Below are 16,106 nucleotides of genomic sequence, written 5' to 3'. Positions count from 1 at the left end.
CATTAAAATTATTAACCCCTAATGTAATCCCCCTACACCGCCGCCATCTATATTAAAATTATTACCCCCTAATGTGAGCCCCCTACCCCACCGCCACCTATTTTAAATACATTACCCCTAATCTAATCCCCCTACACCGCCGCCACCTATTTTAACTATATTACCCCCTAATGTGAGCCCCCTACCCCGCCGCCACCTACATTAACTATATTACCCCTAATATGATCCCCCTATACCGCTGCCACCTATATTAACTATATTACCCCCTAATCTAATCCCCCTACCCCGCCGCCACCTATATTAAAATTATTAACCCCTAATCTAATCCCCCTACACAGCCGCCACCTATAATAAATGTATTACCCCCCTAAAATACTAAAATGTCCCTACCCTAAACTAAATTACAAATAGCCCTGAAAAGGGCCTTTTGCGCGGCATTGCCCCAAAGTAGCCAGCTCTATTACCTGCCCTTAAAAGGGCCTTTTGCGGGGCATTGCCCCAAAGTAACCAGCTCTATTACCTGTACTCTGACCCCCCTACACCGCCGCCACCTATATTAAATATATTAACCTATAATCTGACCTCCCTACACCGCCGCCACCTATATTAACTATATTAACCCTAATTATATTAGGGTTAATATAGTTAATATAGTTATTATATTATATATATTAACTATATAAACCATATCTAACCCTAACACCCCTAACTTAATTATTATTGCAATAAATCTAAATAATATTAATCTTATTAATTAAAATTAAATTCTTACCTATAAAATAAACCCTAAGATAGCTACAATATAATTAATAATTACATTGTAGCTATTTTAGGGTTTATATTTATTTTACAGGTAACTTGGTATTTATTTTAACTAGGTACAATAGCTATTAAATAGTTAATAACTATTTAATAGCTACCTAGTTAAAATAATTACAAATTTACCTGTAAAATAAATCCTAACCTAAGTTACATATACACCTACACTATCAATAAATTAATTAAATAAACTACAATTATCTAAACTAAAATATATATAATTAAATACACTAAACTAAATTACAAAAAAAAACAAACACTAAATTACAAAAAATAAAAAAAGATTACAAGAATGTTAAGCTAATTACACCTAAGCTAAGCCCCCTAATAAAATAACAAAGCCCCCCAAAATAAAAAAATGTCCGTACCCTAAACTAAATTACAAAAAGTAATCAGCTCTATTACCAGCCCTTAAAAGGGCCTTTTGTGGGGCATTGCTCCAAAGTAATCAGCTCTTTTACCTGTGAAAAAAAAGAACAACCCCGCCCCCATTACAACCCACCACCCACACACCCCTACTCTAAAACCCACCCTATCCCCCCTTAAAGAAACCTAAGTCTAACCCCCAAGTGCTCCTTACCTGTCCTGAAGTCCGGCGGAGAAGGTCCTGTTCCAGGCGGAGAAGTCTCCTTCCAGGCGGCGACCTCTTCTTCTTCCAGGAACCAGCCGACACGGAGCGGAGGAGTTGAAGACCGATGACCGCGGAGCTGAAGACCGTCTTCTCTGGAACTGAAGACCGGCGATGCAGGAACTGAAGATCGGCGACGCTGGAACTGAAAACCGGAGCCATGGAGCGTGGAGGATCCTCTTCATATGATCGCCACCGTACACTGAATCGGAATTCAAGGTACGCGATTAAAAATGGCGTCCCTTGAATTCCTATTGGCTGAGCCGCCGTACACTGTTACAGTAGCTCTTATTCTATTGGCTATTCAAATCAGCCAATAGAATTAAAGTAGCTTTCATCCGATTGGCTGATTGAATTTGAAGGCTCAAATCAGCCAATAGGAATTCAAGGGACGCCATTTTTAATCGCATACCTTGAATTCCGATTCAGTGTACGGCGGCGATTGTATGAAGAGGATCCTCCATGCTCCATGGCTCTGGTCTTCAGTTTCAGCATCGCTGATCTTCAGTTCCTGCATCGCCGGTCTTCAGTTCCAGAGAGGACGGTCTTCAGCTCCGCGGTCATCGGTCTTCAACTCCTCCGCTCCTCGCCGGCTGGTTCCTGGAAGAAGAAGAGGTTGCCGCCTGGAAGAAGACTTCTCCGCCTGGAACAGGACCTTCTCCGCCGGTCTTCAGGACAGGTAAGGAGCACTTGGGGGTTAGACTTAGGTTTTTTAAGGAGGGATAGGGTGGGTTTTAGAGTAGGGGTGTGTGGGTGGTGGATTGTAATGGGGGGGTTGTTCTTTTTTTTCACAGGTAAAAGAGCTGATTACTTTGGGGCAATGCCCCACAAAAGGCCCTTTTAAGGGCTGGTAATAGAGCTGATTACTTTTTGTAATTTAGTTTAGGGTAGGGAAATTTTTTATTTTGGGGGGCTTTGTTATTTTATTAGGGGGCTTAGATTAGGTGTAATTAGCTTAAAATTCTTGTAATCTTTTTTTATTTTTTTGTAATTTAGTGGGGGTTTTTTTGTAATTTAGTTTAGTGTATTTAATTATATTTTAGTTTAGATAATTGTAGTTTATTTAATTAATTTATTGATAGTGTAGGTGTATTTGTAACTTAGGTTAGGATTTATTTTACATGTAAATTGGGAATTATTTTAACTAGAGAGCTATTAAATAGTTATTAACTATTTAATAGCTATTGTACCTAGTTAAAATAAATACCAAGTTACCTGTAAAATAAATATAAACCCTAAAATAGCTACAATGTAATTATTAATTATATTGTAGCTATCTTAGGGTTTATTTTATAGGTAAGTATTTATTTTTAAATAGGAATATTTTAGTTAATAAGATTAACATTATTTAGATTTATTGCAATAATAATTAAGTTAGGGGTGTTAGGGTTAGATAGGGTTAATATAGTTAATATATATAATATAATAACTATATTAACTATATTAACCCTAATATAATTAGGGTTAATATAGTAAATATTGGTGGCGGCGGTGTAGGGGGATTAGATTAGGGGTTAATATATTTAATATAGGTGGTGGCGGCGGTGTAGGGGGATTAGATTAGGGGTTAATATGTTTAATATAGGTGGCGGCGATGTAGGGGGGTCAGATTACAGGTAAAAGAGCTGATTACTTTGGGACAATGCCCCGCAAAAGGCCCTTTTAAGGGCTGGTAATAGAACTGGTTACTTTGGGGCAATGCCCCGCAAAAGGCCCTTTTAAGGGCTGGTAATAGAGCTGATTACTTTGGGGCAATGCCCCGCAAAAGGCCCTTTTAAGGGCTGGTAATAGAGCTGGTTATTTTGAGGCAATGGCCCGCAAAAGGCCCTTTTCAGGGCTATTTGTAATTTAGTTTAGGGTAGGGACATTTTAGTATTTTAGGGGGTAATACATTTATTATAGGTGGCGGTGGTGTAGGGGGATTAGATTAGGGGTTAATCATTTTATTATAGGTGGCAGCGGGGTAGGGGGATTAGATTAGGGAGTAATATAGTTAAAATAGGTGGCGGCGGTGTAGGGGGATCATATTAGGGGGTAATATAGTTAATGTAGGTGGTGGCGGGGTAGGGGGCTCACATTAGGGGGTAATATAGTTAATGTAGCTGGCGGCGGGGTCCGGGAGCGGCGGTTTAGGGGTTAATATATTTATGGTTAGGAGTGAGAGGGGGGATTGCGGATAGAGGGGTATACGTGTCGGGCGATGTTTGGGAGGCATGTTAGACAGTAATGGGAGATTTAATATTTTATTCAGTTTTTTTATGCTGCAGCAGTTTCTAAAGTGCCGTAAGTCACTGGCGACTCCAGAAATTTGTACTTACGCTAATTTCTGGATATCGCTAGTTTGTCAGACTTACGGCACTTTAGCAAATGCCGGCGCCGTATATGGGATAGCTCGATGTGCGAGGTGAAACTACAGGCGGCGCAGGTTTCCACGCTTGTGCCGAAACCTGCGCCGTATATCGTATCGCGCCCCAAATCAATCAAAAATTGAGTTTATTCTTTAAATCATCCATATTATATAGATAGCTGTTGCATATTGCAACAAAGGGTGTAATTGCACATTTTTGTTATTTGTGTAGGAAGGAGATTATGCAATGGTTTATAAGCACCTGTTTTATGGTTGTCTTCCGGAAAAAGGCTTTCTCAAATCTAAACTAATTCCTGTCTGTAACATCTGCAAGTGAAAACTCATTTTTTTTTTCTTTTCTACATAATCTTGTTTCAAGAGCAGAGCCTAGACATTTATCAGTGATTTAGAGAAAACTAATCAGCATTTGGTTACCTCCCAAAATTTCCATGAGGCTTTCTGGGTTGCAAGAGGTTACAAAGGTTGTGAAAAAGAGACCAACAGGCATTTATGGATGAGGTTTTATTATGAAGAGGCAGAGTCGCAGACGGACAGTGGGCTAGGTCAGATAGAGCATTTCAATTTTGAACAACTTTCAATTTACTTAAAATATCAAAATGTACTTTGTTCTTTGGTATCTTGTTGAAGAGTAAATCTAGGAAGGCTGATAGAAGTTTAGGAGTGTGCACGTCTATAGCAGTGTTTGTAGCTATGTATAATATTGCTATAAAGATTCTTGCAAACACTGTTGCCAGATGAGTATAACCAAATGCATACTCCTGAGCTCACCTAGCATTACTATTCATTATTACTATACTTTCATCTTGTAATACGCACAGTATCCGATGTGCGCAAAACCCCCACAAAATCAAGCGCACGAGCTGGATTGATAAATAGTGCATTTGTAATCTAGCCCATAGTCAAAGTTGCACTTCTGGATGAGAATACAGCCAGTAAATGGAGCAAGTGAAAGCTAATTCAAGATTGTTGCTTCTTTTTTTTATGAATGTTATTTTCAATATATTAAAGGGACACTAAACCCAATTTTTTTCTTTAATGATTCAGACAGAGCAGGCAATTGTAAGCAACTTTCTAATTTACTCCTATTATCAATTTTTATTTCTTCTCTAGCTATCTTTATTTAAAAAACAGGAATTTAAAGTTTAGGAACCGGCTCATTTTAGGTTCTGCACCCTGGATAGCGCTTGCTTATTGGTAGCTACATTTAGCCACCAATAAACAAGTGTAACCCAGGTTCTGAATAAAACATGGTCCGGCTCCTAAGCTTTACATTCCTGCTTTTTAAATAAAGATAGCAAGAGAACGAAGAAAATTTGATAATAGGAGTAAATTAGAAAGTTTTTTTAAAATTGCATGCTTAATCTGAATTATAAAAGAAAAAATTGGATTTAGTGTCCCTTTAATGTAACATTTAAAATCTTGTAATGTTACTTTGAACAAGTGAGCTGAAACCTTCCACCATACACCCATTAAGGGACACTGTGGTCATGTGTTTAAACTAAAATAGGATATTATAAAATAAATATGTTCTTATTCTAAATAAACACATTTTTATTGTTATGTTTTGCAAAGGCATGTCTCTCTCCACCAATAAACCCCGGGGGGCGTAATTCTCATTAGCCAGTGAGCAATAGTAGTTACACAATGGATACTGCAGTATGTCATTCAGTTTAAATTGAAACATCTTTTAATCCACATTTTTAGGCAAACGGTCTAAATGCTGCTCCTTCTAAAGCACGATAGAAGTTTGAGTATGATGTCCCTTTAAATCATGGATTATACTAATTTGATTTACCTAGAAAATAAAAATTGTCGCTTTTACATCTCTTAATATATTTATAACAAACATATTTTTGTGTCAATCTTGTTTGAGTTTATTGTAAAATATGTTCAGCAGCATGAATTGACCTGCAACACATTATGCTTTAATGCCCTTTGACGTACAAAAAGGACAAATGTACTTTGATCACAGGAAGACAAGGTTAGTTGCTGATAATTTGTTTTTCTTCTTGTTCTGAAAATCTTATCTCCGTTTCTTTGCTGGCGCTGGTTTATACTTAAGTAGAAGGGAGAGAGATGCAATTCCAAAGAGGAAGGTTTGTATGAGCCAACGTGTCTGGGTTCCTGTGTCTGTGATTCCTTTAGAGCTGGAAAAAAAGTGAGAAAATGAGTACAAAATGATTTAAAGGACCATTAAACTTGACATTTCAACAACACATAAAATGTTTCATTATTGCAATGTACATTCATTATTTATTTTGCTGTAAAATACATCTAAAAATTGTGCTTGTTTGACTTTCTCCAAGGGAGGCTTGGGTTAACACTTTTAGGCAATTTATGTGAGCTTTTGTTTACTTGTATTACAATGCAAAATACCACTATAAAATCTAGTACTATTTAAAACCTGAAGTAAACTATTATTATTATTACTTCTATAACAGAACTACATGAAGAACTTCACTACTCATGGCTGAGCGGCCCACTAATATCCGACATGAAGTTTACTGCACGCCCCCTTAGAAATCTATTTGAGGGATTTAGCACAGTGTTTCTCAACCACAGGTCTCAAGTTCCCCTAACAGGCAAGATTTTCATGATACCTTAACTAGAGCACAAGTGAAATAATCAGCTGATCATAACCATGGTTACTGACCTAGTCTCACCCATAACCTGATTATTTCACCTGTGCTCTAGTTCAGATATCAGGAAATCTGGCCTGTTAGGGGTTGTTTTGTACTGGGGTTGAGAAACACTAATTAAGCGTACCTATGCTATCTGACATGCAGATGTTAGCACTAAAATATAACTTTGGATTGTAACGTGCTCAAAAATAGAAGCGCTATTGGTTGAGCTTGAGCGATAACACACAATAAAGCTAATACTATTGCACACCACTTGTAATCTAGGACATAGTTGTTTAAACTGAACGGTTCATAGCTACAATTCTCCAATCATGTAGTCATCTAAAAACATAGACTGCACATCAGCTAAAGATGATAATATTTAATAATGACCCAGATATAACGCTGTTTAAATCAAGCATAGCAGATGAAGACCTGGGAAATGCAAGCACAGTATTGGCTGTGTATTTGCTGTCACATACACAACACTTCCCCAGATACCTTTTTACAGTAAACAACTTGGATTTACAAATTGTTACACCTCATCTCATTATCAACATAATTGTCTGGAACTGCTACACAAAAACCATACAGAAGATTGTTACTGCCCGCCACACAAATCCTACTACAGAGGCTTTACATCTGATTGCGGGAGAACTCTATGATAAGCAAAGGGTAAATAGAGTCAAGACAGCAGCATCAAAACTTTGAATAGAAACACATTTGAAATATTCTTTCATTAGCAAAAATGTTTCTAGTAAAAGAAAGTTACGGTTTCAGAGGCATATTTACATATGCTGTGAGTGCCCATGCACCAGTATTCAAACACCACACCCTCTCAGAGAATCAGAGGTGGCTTGTAAGATACAATTTAAAAGGGACATGAAACCCAAAATGTTTCTTTCATGATTCAAATAGAACATAGAATTTTTAACAACTTTCCGATTTACTTCTATTATATAATTTGACCTTCGACTGGAAAGAAACAAAAAAGAGGCGCTCTGGTGCAGAGAATCCTTAGGTGTAAGGATATACGATTATAAACACAGTTATAATACTCACAAAGGTGTTTGCACATGCAGTGCAATAACTGACAAGCTGAAACTTCAGAGCCGTTCGGCTGACTCACTGAAGGCCAAACAGTTGTGCGTGACAGTCGCGTAACAGAGGGTTCCAAAAGTAAACAAGCGGAGTTGCACAATCAGTGCAATATCAAACGAGCCGAATCTTTAAGAGCCGTTCGGCTGACTCCCTTGGATCAATTCAGCTGCTCCCTAATGAGCCGGATAGTGGTTCCACGGCTGATGGCTGTTAGAGAGGAGGCTGACCGCTAGCTATTACGGTCCAAACAGGAGATAGTTATTATGCCCAAATAATATTAGGTAGAGAGAATAATATCTCACAGCAAGGTAGGACAAGTAAAAAGCTTTATTAAAATCTTTAAAAGTTGCTTTGCAACGCGTTTCTCGGCTAGTATGCCGTTTCATCAGTTTCATCAGGCTACATCATATTATATAATTTGCTTCACTCTCTTGTTTTTCTTTGATGAAGGAGCAGCAAGGCACTACTGGGAGTTAGCTGAAAGCCAATTAAATATATGTGCAGACATCAATCAAAAGCTTCTGAGCCTACCTAGGTATACTTTTCAACAAAGGATACAAAGAGAACTAAACAAATTAGAAATACATTGGAAAGTTATTTAAAATTACATGCTCTATCTGAATCTTGAAATAAAAAAACATGAGTTTCATGGGTTTTCATGTCGCTGACAAGCTGTGGTCTTTGTATGCTGGTGTACAGGGCACTCACAGCATATGTGCATATGCTGCTAATAGCGTAATAACTTATATTAGAAGCATTTTTACTAACAAACGAGTATTGCAAAAATGCTTCTATTTAAAACTGAAATGCATTTGCACACATTTCGATTTTTACTTTTTGGTTTTCTTAATCTGCTAACCTTGCTAACAAAAAAGAATTTATTGCATTGCACTCTTGCATGAATAAAATATGTATTTGACTAATTTAATGCATGTGGCTCCCTCTGGTGGTCACCAGTCACACTACCTGATATTTTGTATTGAGGTTGCTTACACTGGTCTAGAGTCACTAAATCTTACCACAGTGCAATTCAAGGGGATTTAAATGGAAGACAACCATTTCCACAGAGCTTTAAAGGGACATTTAACACCTTGCAATTACAAGATTTTTTTCTACAATCTTGTAATAAATTAAAATACTGGATGAGTTTAAAAATGTTTTGAATACATTATCACCTCTTTTTCTTCATTTGTTTTTTAATAGCCAAACTCTACTCTCTTGCCTTATCCAATCTTGTCTTGTTACTAGGCACAGCTAGCCACAGCCATTTTGTTAGCAAAATATCCATTATTTTGCAGTTCCTTATTTTATTATCTCTGGTGAGGTCAGTGTTGCAGGATCAGGCTCTCATGTGCAAGTTCTGAGAATTGGAGAAACCTCAAATTTTCAGACATAAATCACAGGAAAGGGGCACAAAATAAATAATCAAAGTATATTGCAAAGTTGTATTGACTACACAAAATTAAACGTTTGCACAGTGTGTACTGTTCCTTTAAAAGGGACATTAAACACTAAATAAATTTCATAACCTACCTCTTATTATGGGTGCTGCCATTTTAGAACCCAAGTTTCTCTGCAGGTATCTGAAGGAGAATTACTGCACATGTGCAAACATGTCACCAATGGAATGCAGTGACAGCTAGGTTTTAACATAGCGGCACCCATGATTAGGAGACGTGGAATAACCTCAAAACTATGCATATAAAAGTATTTGGTGTTGGATGTCCCTTTAATGAAACACTTAAGTCAAAATTAAAACTTTCATGATTCGGATAGAGAATGTAATTGTAAACAACTTTCAAGTTCACTTCCATTATCAAAATGTGCACAATCTTTTTATACGCACACTTTCTTATACACCAGCTCCTACTGAGCATGTGCAAGAGATTCAATGCTTTTGCGTTGTATTTTTATTATGCACTTGTTTATTATGCAATTCTGCTGTATTCAATGTTCCATGTTAGTATTGATAATCTTAATGATCTGTATGAACTCCTTAAAAAGACAGAGAGACATGAAACAAAAATATGACCTAATATTACTAATCAAGCCTAGAAAGTAATTGAATCAGAGAAGATTAGCCATTCAGCTGAATGATCAGTTTGTATTCAATAGGCAAATGTTACCTAATGATGTGAGGGAAGTGAGAGAGATTAAGGGGTTGGAGTTGACATGTTGTGGGACCAATAAAGGATTTAGCTTTTTTCTACTACAGGCTGGATTCTATTATTACATACAAGGATTGCATAAGTAAAGCTGTGCCCGAGATTTAAGCTGTTGTGTGACGTATGCCAATCCCCCAGACTTTTCCGACCGGGGAGATTGACGGCCCTTGCTCATGCACAATGGGCTGCACGCAAGCAGAGGGCAGCATTGCACACTAGCCGTAGTGTGCCATGGCGAATGCAGGTAGCTTATTGCTGCCCACTAGATACAAAGATGTACGCCCCTGTCTGCCTTACTTTCTTAAATCTGGCTGAGAGAAAGAGAAAAAAAAGAGAGAGAAAAAGAGCAAAACAAAGAAAAGAAAAAAAGAGAAAAAGAGAAAGAAAAAGAAAATGAGAGAAAAAAAAGAGAGGGAGAGATTAATAATAATAATAATAATAATAATAATAATAATAATAATAATAATAATAATAATAATAATAATAATAATGTAATATGTAGGGGAGCTGGAAGCAGCAGGGTGCTAAACTGACCGTTGCTACCCTAGACACACGACTACTGTGCCTTGGCTAAAATTTGGAGAGACATCTAAAGGCACTAATATGATTTTACGATAGTAGGATATTAATCTGCCTAGAGATATCTGCAATAAACAATCATTACAAAACATTTTTGCTTTCTGCAATAAACTAATTCCAGTCCAGACTCGTTAAAGACAAGAGCAGCTACTGACAAGGGTAGCTACTGTTAGTAAAACCTTGATTTGTTTTGCGCTATTATCTGTCACAATGTGATTGGTAGTTAGTGAGCTTCACCTTTGCTCTCTTATATTTCATGTACAAAGCTCACAGGCTTCCAGCCCTGCTACGTCATTAGCTACAGCCCAGCACCAACACCCTTCAAAGGGACACAATCTAAATAGTAATACAACTTTACAATATACTTTTTTGTCCCTTTTTCCTTTAGTTTTACCCCATTTCCTGTAATAGAAGTCTAAATTGTGGGGTTCCCACTTGTGATAAATGCAAGTGCTCCCTGCTAACAAGAATAACACATATCAGTCCCTAGCTGGCCTTAGCATAATGATAAGAGATGGAACTGCAAAACAGAGAGTTTGAAAACATAATGACAATGGCTAGTTTAGTCTATTCCAGTTTAACAACATATTTAACCTTTTTGCAGGGGTCACAGCAATGGGTGCAGTTTGTCATGGGAACCATGGGCAGATTAATTTAATCCAACATCTAAATTCCTGGGTTTATTAGAAAATATCCCACAGCGGACACTTTTTTTTGAAGGGGGTGGGGTAGAGAAAGTCACTTGCTGTTATATCACTAACAGAAAGGGTTAAACGCTACTAATTAAAGGGACATTAAATGCTTTCATGATTCAGATCATTTAAAACAACTTTTCAATTTACTTCCTTTATCAAATGGACATGAAACCCAATTTTTTTTCTTTCTGGACTCAAATAGAGAATAGAATTTCTAAAATGTTTCCAATTTACATCTATTATCAAATATGCTTCATTCTCATATTATTCTTTGTTGAAGAGATATCTAGGTAGGTAACGTGCACATGTCTGGGCACTACATGTCAGGAAACAGTGCTACCCTGTAGTGCTCTTTCTAATGTATAACATTGTTGCAAAACTGCTGCCGTAAAATGCTGAAGACACGTGCACGCTCCTGAACGTACCTTCCTACATTTTATAACAAAAGATAACAAGAAAATGAAGAAAATGTGATAATATAAGTACATTGGAAATTTGTTTAAAATTGTATGTTCTATCTGAATTATGAAAGAAAATTGTGGGGTTTTATGTCCCTTTTTTATTCTTTTTGTATTCTTTGTTGAATGAACAGTATAGCACTGCTGGGAACTCAGCTAAACACATTGGGTCAGCCAATAACAAGGGACATATATGTGGAGTAACCAATCAGTAGCTATCTCCCAGTACTGCATTGCTGTTCCTGAGCATACCTGGATATGCTTTTCAGCAAAGAATACCAAGAGAACAAAGCAAATTAGATTATAGATGTAAATTGGATTTTTGTTTCCAAACTACATGCTCTGAGTTGTGAAAGAAAACAAAATTGGGTTTCATGTCCTTTAACATTCTATTAAAAAAAATTGATGATTTGAGATATTACAATATTTTTACATTAAAGTGAATGCCAAGTTTAATGAGAAAGTGCCTGGTTTTTAAAAATACTTTCATTCATTCATTAAACTTTACATTTAAGAGTCTTTTTTCAAATACTTATAAATGTAAGTGCTTTATGAAAACAGCCTGGCGATCTTCCGCCCGCAGCTCCTGCTATAGTTAGCACAACAATGACAAATCCGGCTTCCTCCAATCATTGCGTGCACCCCAAGGCTCATGAGGCCATGCAATGATTGGTGGAAGCCGGATTTGTCCTCAATATGCTAAGTACAGCAGGAACTGCGGGCGAAGGATCGCCGGTCTGCTGTCATAAGGAAAAAGGTAAGTATTAAAAAAAACGCTTAAAATGTAAAGTTTAATGAATAAAAGTATTTTTAAAAACCAGGCACTTTCTCATTAAAATTGACATTCACTTTAATGACCCTCGATAACTATGAACACAAGATGCCTGATATAGAAAGTAAATGAGTGAAGTTAGCGTTGGACATACTACAGGGAATACAATCAACCTGTTTCAGTGTATAGTATCTTACAATCGTTTCTATATTTGTATCAATGTGTTTAGCAAGTTCTGACACAATGTCACAACCATTCAGTTTACAGATACAGCAGAAGGGGACATATTTACAGCTACGCCCATAAGAATCCTCCTGTTCAGTCCAATAGCATAAGCAGAGAAACTCGTTTTACAAAACGGAAAACAAAAAAAACGCTTTGAATTTCATTCTGAATTATAGTTTCAATATGAATTCTATTTTTTCCCCATTAGATGCGATTTTTGTGAGACGCTGTTCTTAAAGGGACTTGAAACCCCAATTTTTTCTTTCATGATTCAGAAATATCATGCAATTTTAAGCAACTTTCTAATTTACTCCTATTATCAATTTTTTTTCTTTCTCTTGCTATCTTGAAAAAGCAGGAATGTAAGCTTAAGAGCTGGCCCAATTTTGGTTTAGCACCTGGGTAGCTCTTGCTGACTGGCGGCTACATTTAGACACCAAGGTGCTGAACAAAAAATGGGCTGGCTCGTAAGCTTAGATTCCTGGTTTTTCAAATAAAGATAGCAAGAGAACAAAGAACATTTGATAATAGGAGTAAATTAGAAAGGTGCTTAAAACTGCTGCTCTATCTGAATCATGTAAGAAATCAATGTGGGTTTAGTATCCCTTTAAGGTATAAATTTAGTATCCCTTTAAAGGTATAGGGGCCCATTTATCAAGCTCCGAACGGAGCTTGTGGGCCCCTGTTTCTGGCGAGTCTTCAGACTCGCCAGAAACACAAATTATGAAGCAGCGGTCTAAAGACCGCTGCTCCATAACCCTGTCCGGCTGTTCTGAGCAGGCGGACAGGAATCGTCGGAAATCAACCAGATAGAGTACGATCGGGTTGATTGACACCCACCTGCTGGCGGCAATTGGCCGCGAGTCAGCATGGGGCGGCGTTGCACCAGCAGCTCTTGGGAGCAGCTGGTGCAATGTTAAATGCGGAGAGCGTATTGCTCTCCGCATTTAGCGAGGTGTTGCGGACCTGATCCGCACTGTCGGATCAGGTCCGCAACACCTTTGATAAATAGGGGCCATAGCCTTTAGAGAATTCCACCAGGGTCTTTAGAGTACTGGCACTTAGAGAATCTTGCAAGCCCAGAGACCTTTAGACAATCAGAATCTTATGTGTTTAACCCCTGAAATTGAGTTAAACACATATGTTAATCCCTACTTAGAAAAATCCAAGTGATCCTTTACATCATATAGAAAGCATGAAATTTCTAGGCCTTTTAAATTTACATGTTACAAAAAAACCTCACTAACCTGCAAAGTCTCAAGCTGTATGACGCCTCCAAAACATGCACCGTCCATGCTGCCCAAAACCTGGAAAAATAAGGTTTTGTTGTGAACAATAAACAGATGTACTTCCTGCAAAATGTATCTGTGGTTTCATGTCACATGGGCTAACTTATATCACCAGAGGATTTTGTACAGAAAGGAATAATGATGACTTTTAGTGTATATGATGGGGTAGGGTTGCCACCTGTCCCTTAAAATACAGAACACTTATAAGTTACACATGCTGTAGGGTGTGCAGGGAGGAATATAAATAGTGCTGTCCAGAAACACAATACATTTTCCTCCCTGCACACCCTGCAGCATGTGTAACTCATAAGTGTCCAGGAAAACATGGCTGAGGTGGCAACCCTAATGGGGGGGGGGGGGGGGGATAACATTTCTATAACCTTGATTTTTATTTCTTTGTTACAGAGAGTGAAAGCCAACAACACAATAAATGTACTTTCACTTGTTAAGTAGAATATAGGAATTCATTTTGGAGTCTATTGATATACTGTTACAATGCCCTTGGCTACTACCCACTGATCTCTCTGTCATCAAAGGGGTTAACACCCCTAGGTTCCAATGTAGGAGGGCTAATCCTCTAAATAACATAGAAGACCTTTAAATGCACTGCAACCCTTTCTGGTATCCATGGGGTTAAGAGGGCGTTGCTCATAGCCACAAGGTTGCCCACAACTAACACGCAGGCAGCATTGCAATGCCTGCACGTCACTGGCTACATTGTGGCTCTGGGTTGCAATATTGTTGCCCAGGCAAAAATACCATTAGTGATCCACTGCCATTTAAATATTTATTTAAAAGGGACACGAAACCCAAATTTTATACAACTTTCTAATTTACTTCTCTTATCAATTTTTCTTCATTCTCTTGGTATCTTTTGTTGAAAGCATGGACATAACTTAAGAGCCGGCCCATTTCTTAAGCATTATATGGCAGCAGTTTCACAAGAGTGTTAGACATGTGCAAGAGCACTAGAGGGCAGCCCTATTCCCTGCTATGTACTGCTCCAGATGCCTACCTAGGTATCTCTTCAACACAGAATATCATGTGAATGAAGTAAATTTGATAACAGAAGTAAATTGGAAACCTTTTTAAAAATGTTTGCTCTGTCTGAATCACAAAATATTTTTGTGTTTCATATCTCTTGATTTTTATTCAGAGCAAACCTACAACTGGTATAAATCTGCTCTTTGTTCCCAACCATCTCCTGTACTACAACAGGTATTGATCATTTACTAATTATACAGCAGCTAAATGTCTGTCTGCAAAGAAAATGTCACAAAAGCCACCCACGTCCCAGCTTACCCATAATACAAGGAACTGTAGTGATTCTCCACCATGTACAGCGCTAACGATCCTACAGGTCCGAGCTGCTGATAAGGGACATTTTTGGGCCAGAAGACTGTCCACTGAAAGAAACAGATGGGTAAAAACAAAATATCAGTTGTATAAACATGAGGTGCAAATATCAGTTAACCTGAAAATGAAAAGTCAAGTTTAATATATCAGTGTTAAAATAAATAAAGCAACATAACAGGTTGTATATATAGTGTAAGAGATGCAATAAAACTCTAAAAATGATATATATCTCCCATTAGAACACTGACTTCCCTTTTGCATATTCCTCATTCCTATAAAATATCTCTCTGCTTGAGTAGCCTACAGCACACTGCAGTGTCACATTACATCTAGTTCTATGCAGTGTTGCAGCTTCCTATAGCACCAACCCTTGTTTTTTTTATCAGAAAGAGCATAATATGGTCACTACCCACTGCCCTATCCTCTTCCCATTCCTACTTCATCTTACAGTGAAGAAGCCCATGGATAGGGTAATCACAACCATCCAAAACAGGCTGGTCCTCTGGAAATAGGTGCTGCTAGCAACGGATGCCATGGCTGGAAATGAATTAAAGTCCACACACAGAGGTTCAGTCCGCCCACATCACATGACTCAGCTTGCACTCATTGGCTGCCTGCCCTATAAACTAGGCTGGGTGTAAAAGTGTGAAAGGAACCAATCGCCTTTTCCCACAGTGCTCCAGCTCAGCTATAGCAGCACCCAGCTGATCTGTGGTTGGGTAACTGCTGTCTGCACTGAAAAAAATCAAACTGTAATATCTACAATCCTATGAAAACCCTGTTTAGTGTAATAGAAAGCACTCTCTGGTCTTTTTAACAAGGTTGTTTAATAAACCAAGCGTGACATTTCGGGGGGACACTCCCCTTCCTCAGACCAGGTCTGAGGAAGGGGAGTGTCCCCCCGAAACATCACGCTTGATTTATTAAACAACCTTGTTAAAAAGACCAAAGAGTGCTTTCTATTCCCTATATATTGAACTGCAGGCACCCTGGCAGATGATGATTAAGGTTAGAGTGCTCTTTTCTGGAC

At 37.9% G+C, this 16,106-nt stretch overlaps 1 protein-coding gene across 1 annotated transcript; it reads right to left on the bottom strand.

Annotated features, from left to right (window-relative positions):
- Positions 1-4,301: 4,301 nt before the first annotated feature.
- On the bottom strand, positions 4,302-15,662 carry TMEM254 (transmembrane protein 254). Its single transcript, XM_053691657.1, has 4 exons — positions 15,525-15,662; positions 15,023-15,126; positions 13,679-13,738; positions 4,302-5,962 (listed from the first exon to the last, which is right to left on the bottom strand). The coding sequence occupies exons 1-4, from the start codon at positions 15,609-15,611 to the stop codon at positions 5,839-5,841; spliced, it is 375 nt and encodes a 124-aa protein (XP_053547632.1). The 5' UTR covers positions 15,612-15,662; the 3' UTR covers positions 4,302-5,838.
- Positions 15,663-16,106: the final 444 nt, after the last annotated feature.

This window comes from Bombina bombina, chromosome 9 (assembly GCF_027579735.1).
Source record: "Bombina bombina isolate aBomBom1 chromosome 9, aBomBom1.pri, whole genome shotgun sequence".
NCBI classification, from domain to species: Eukaryota; Metazoa; Chordata; class Amphibia; order Anura; family Bombinatoridae; genus Bombina; species Bombina bombina.
The sequence above is the reverse complement of the archived record's forward strand: the minus strand, read 5'-3'. Positions and strand labels throughout refer to the sequence as shown.

What these genes read in the sequence shown, in the direction of transcription:
- TMEM254 (XM_053691657.1), bottom strand. Translation starts at nt 15,611, where the DNA reads ATGGCATCCGTTGCTAGCAGCACCTATTTCCAGAGGACCAGCCTGTTT. An exon ending in TATCCATGGGCTTCTTCACT is followed by an intron (nt 15,127 to 15,524) that starts GTAAGATGAAGT and finishes TGTTTCTTTCAG; the next exon opens with TGGACAGTCTTCTGGCCCAA. An exon ending in TACAGTTCCTTGTATTATGG is followed by an intron (nt 13,739 to 15,022) that starts GTAAGCTGGGAC and finishes TTATTTTTCCAG; the next exon opens with GTTTTGGGCAGCATGGACGG.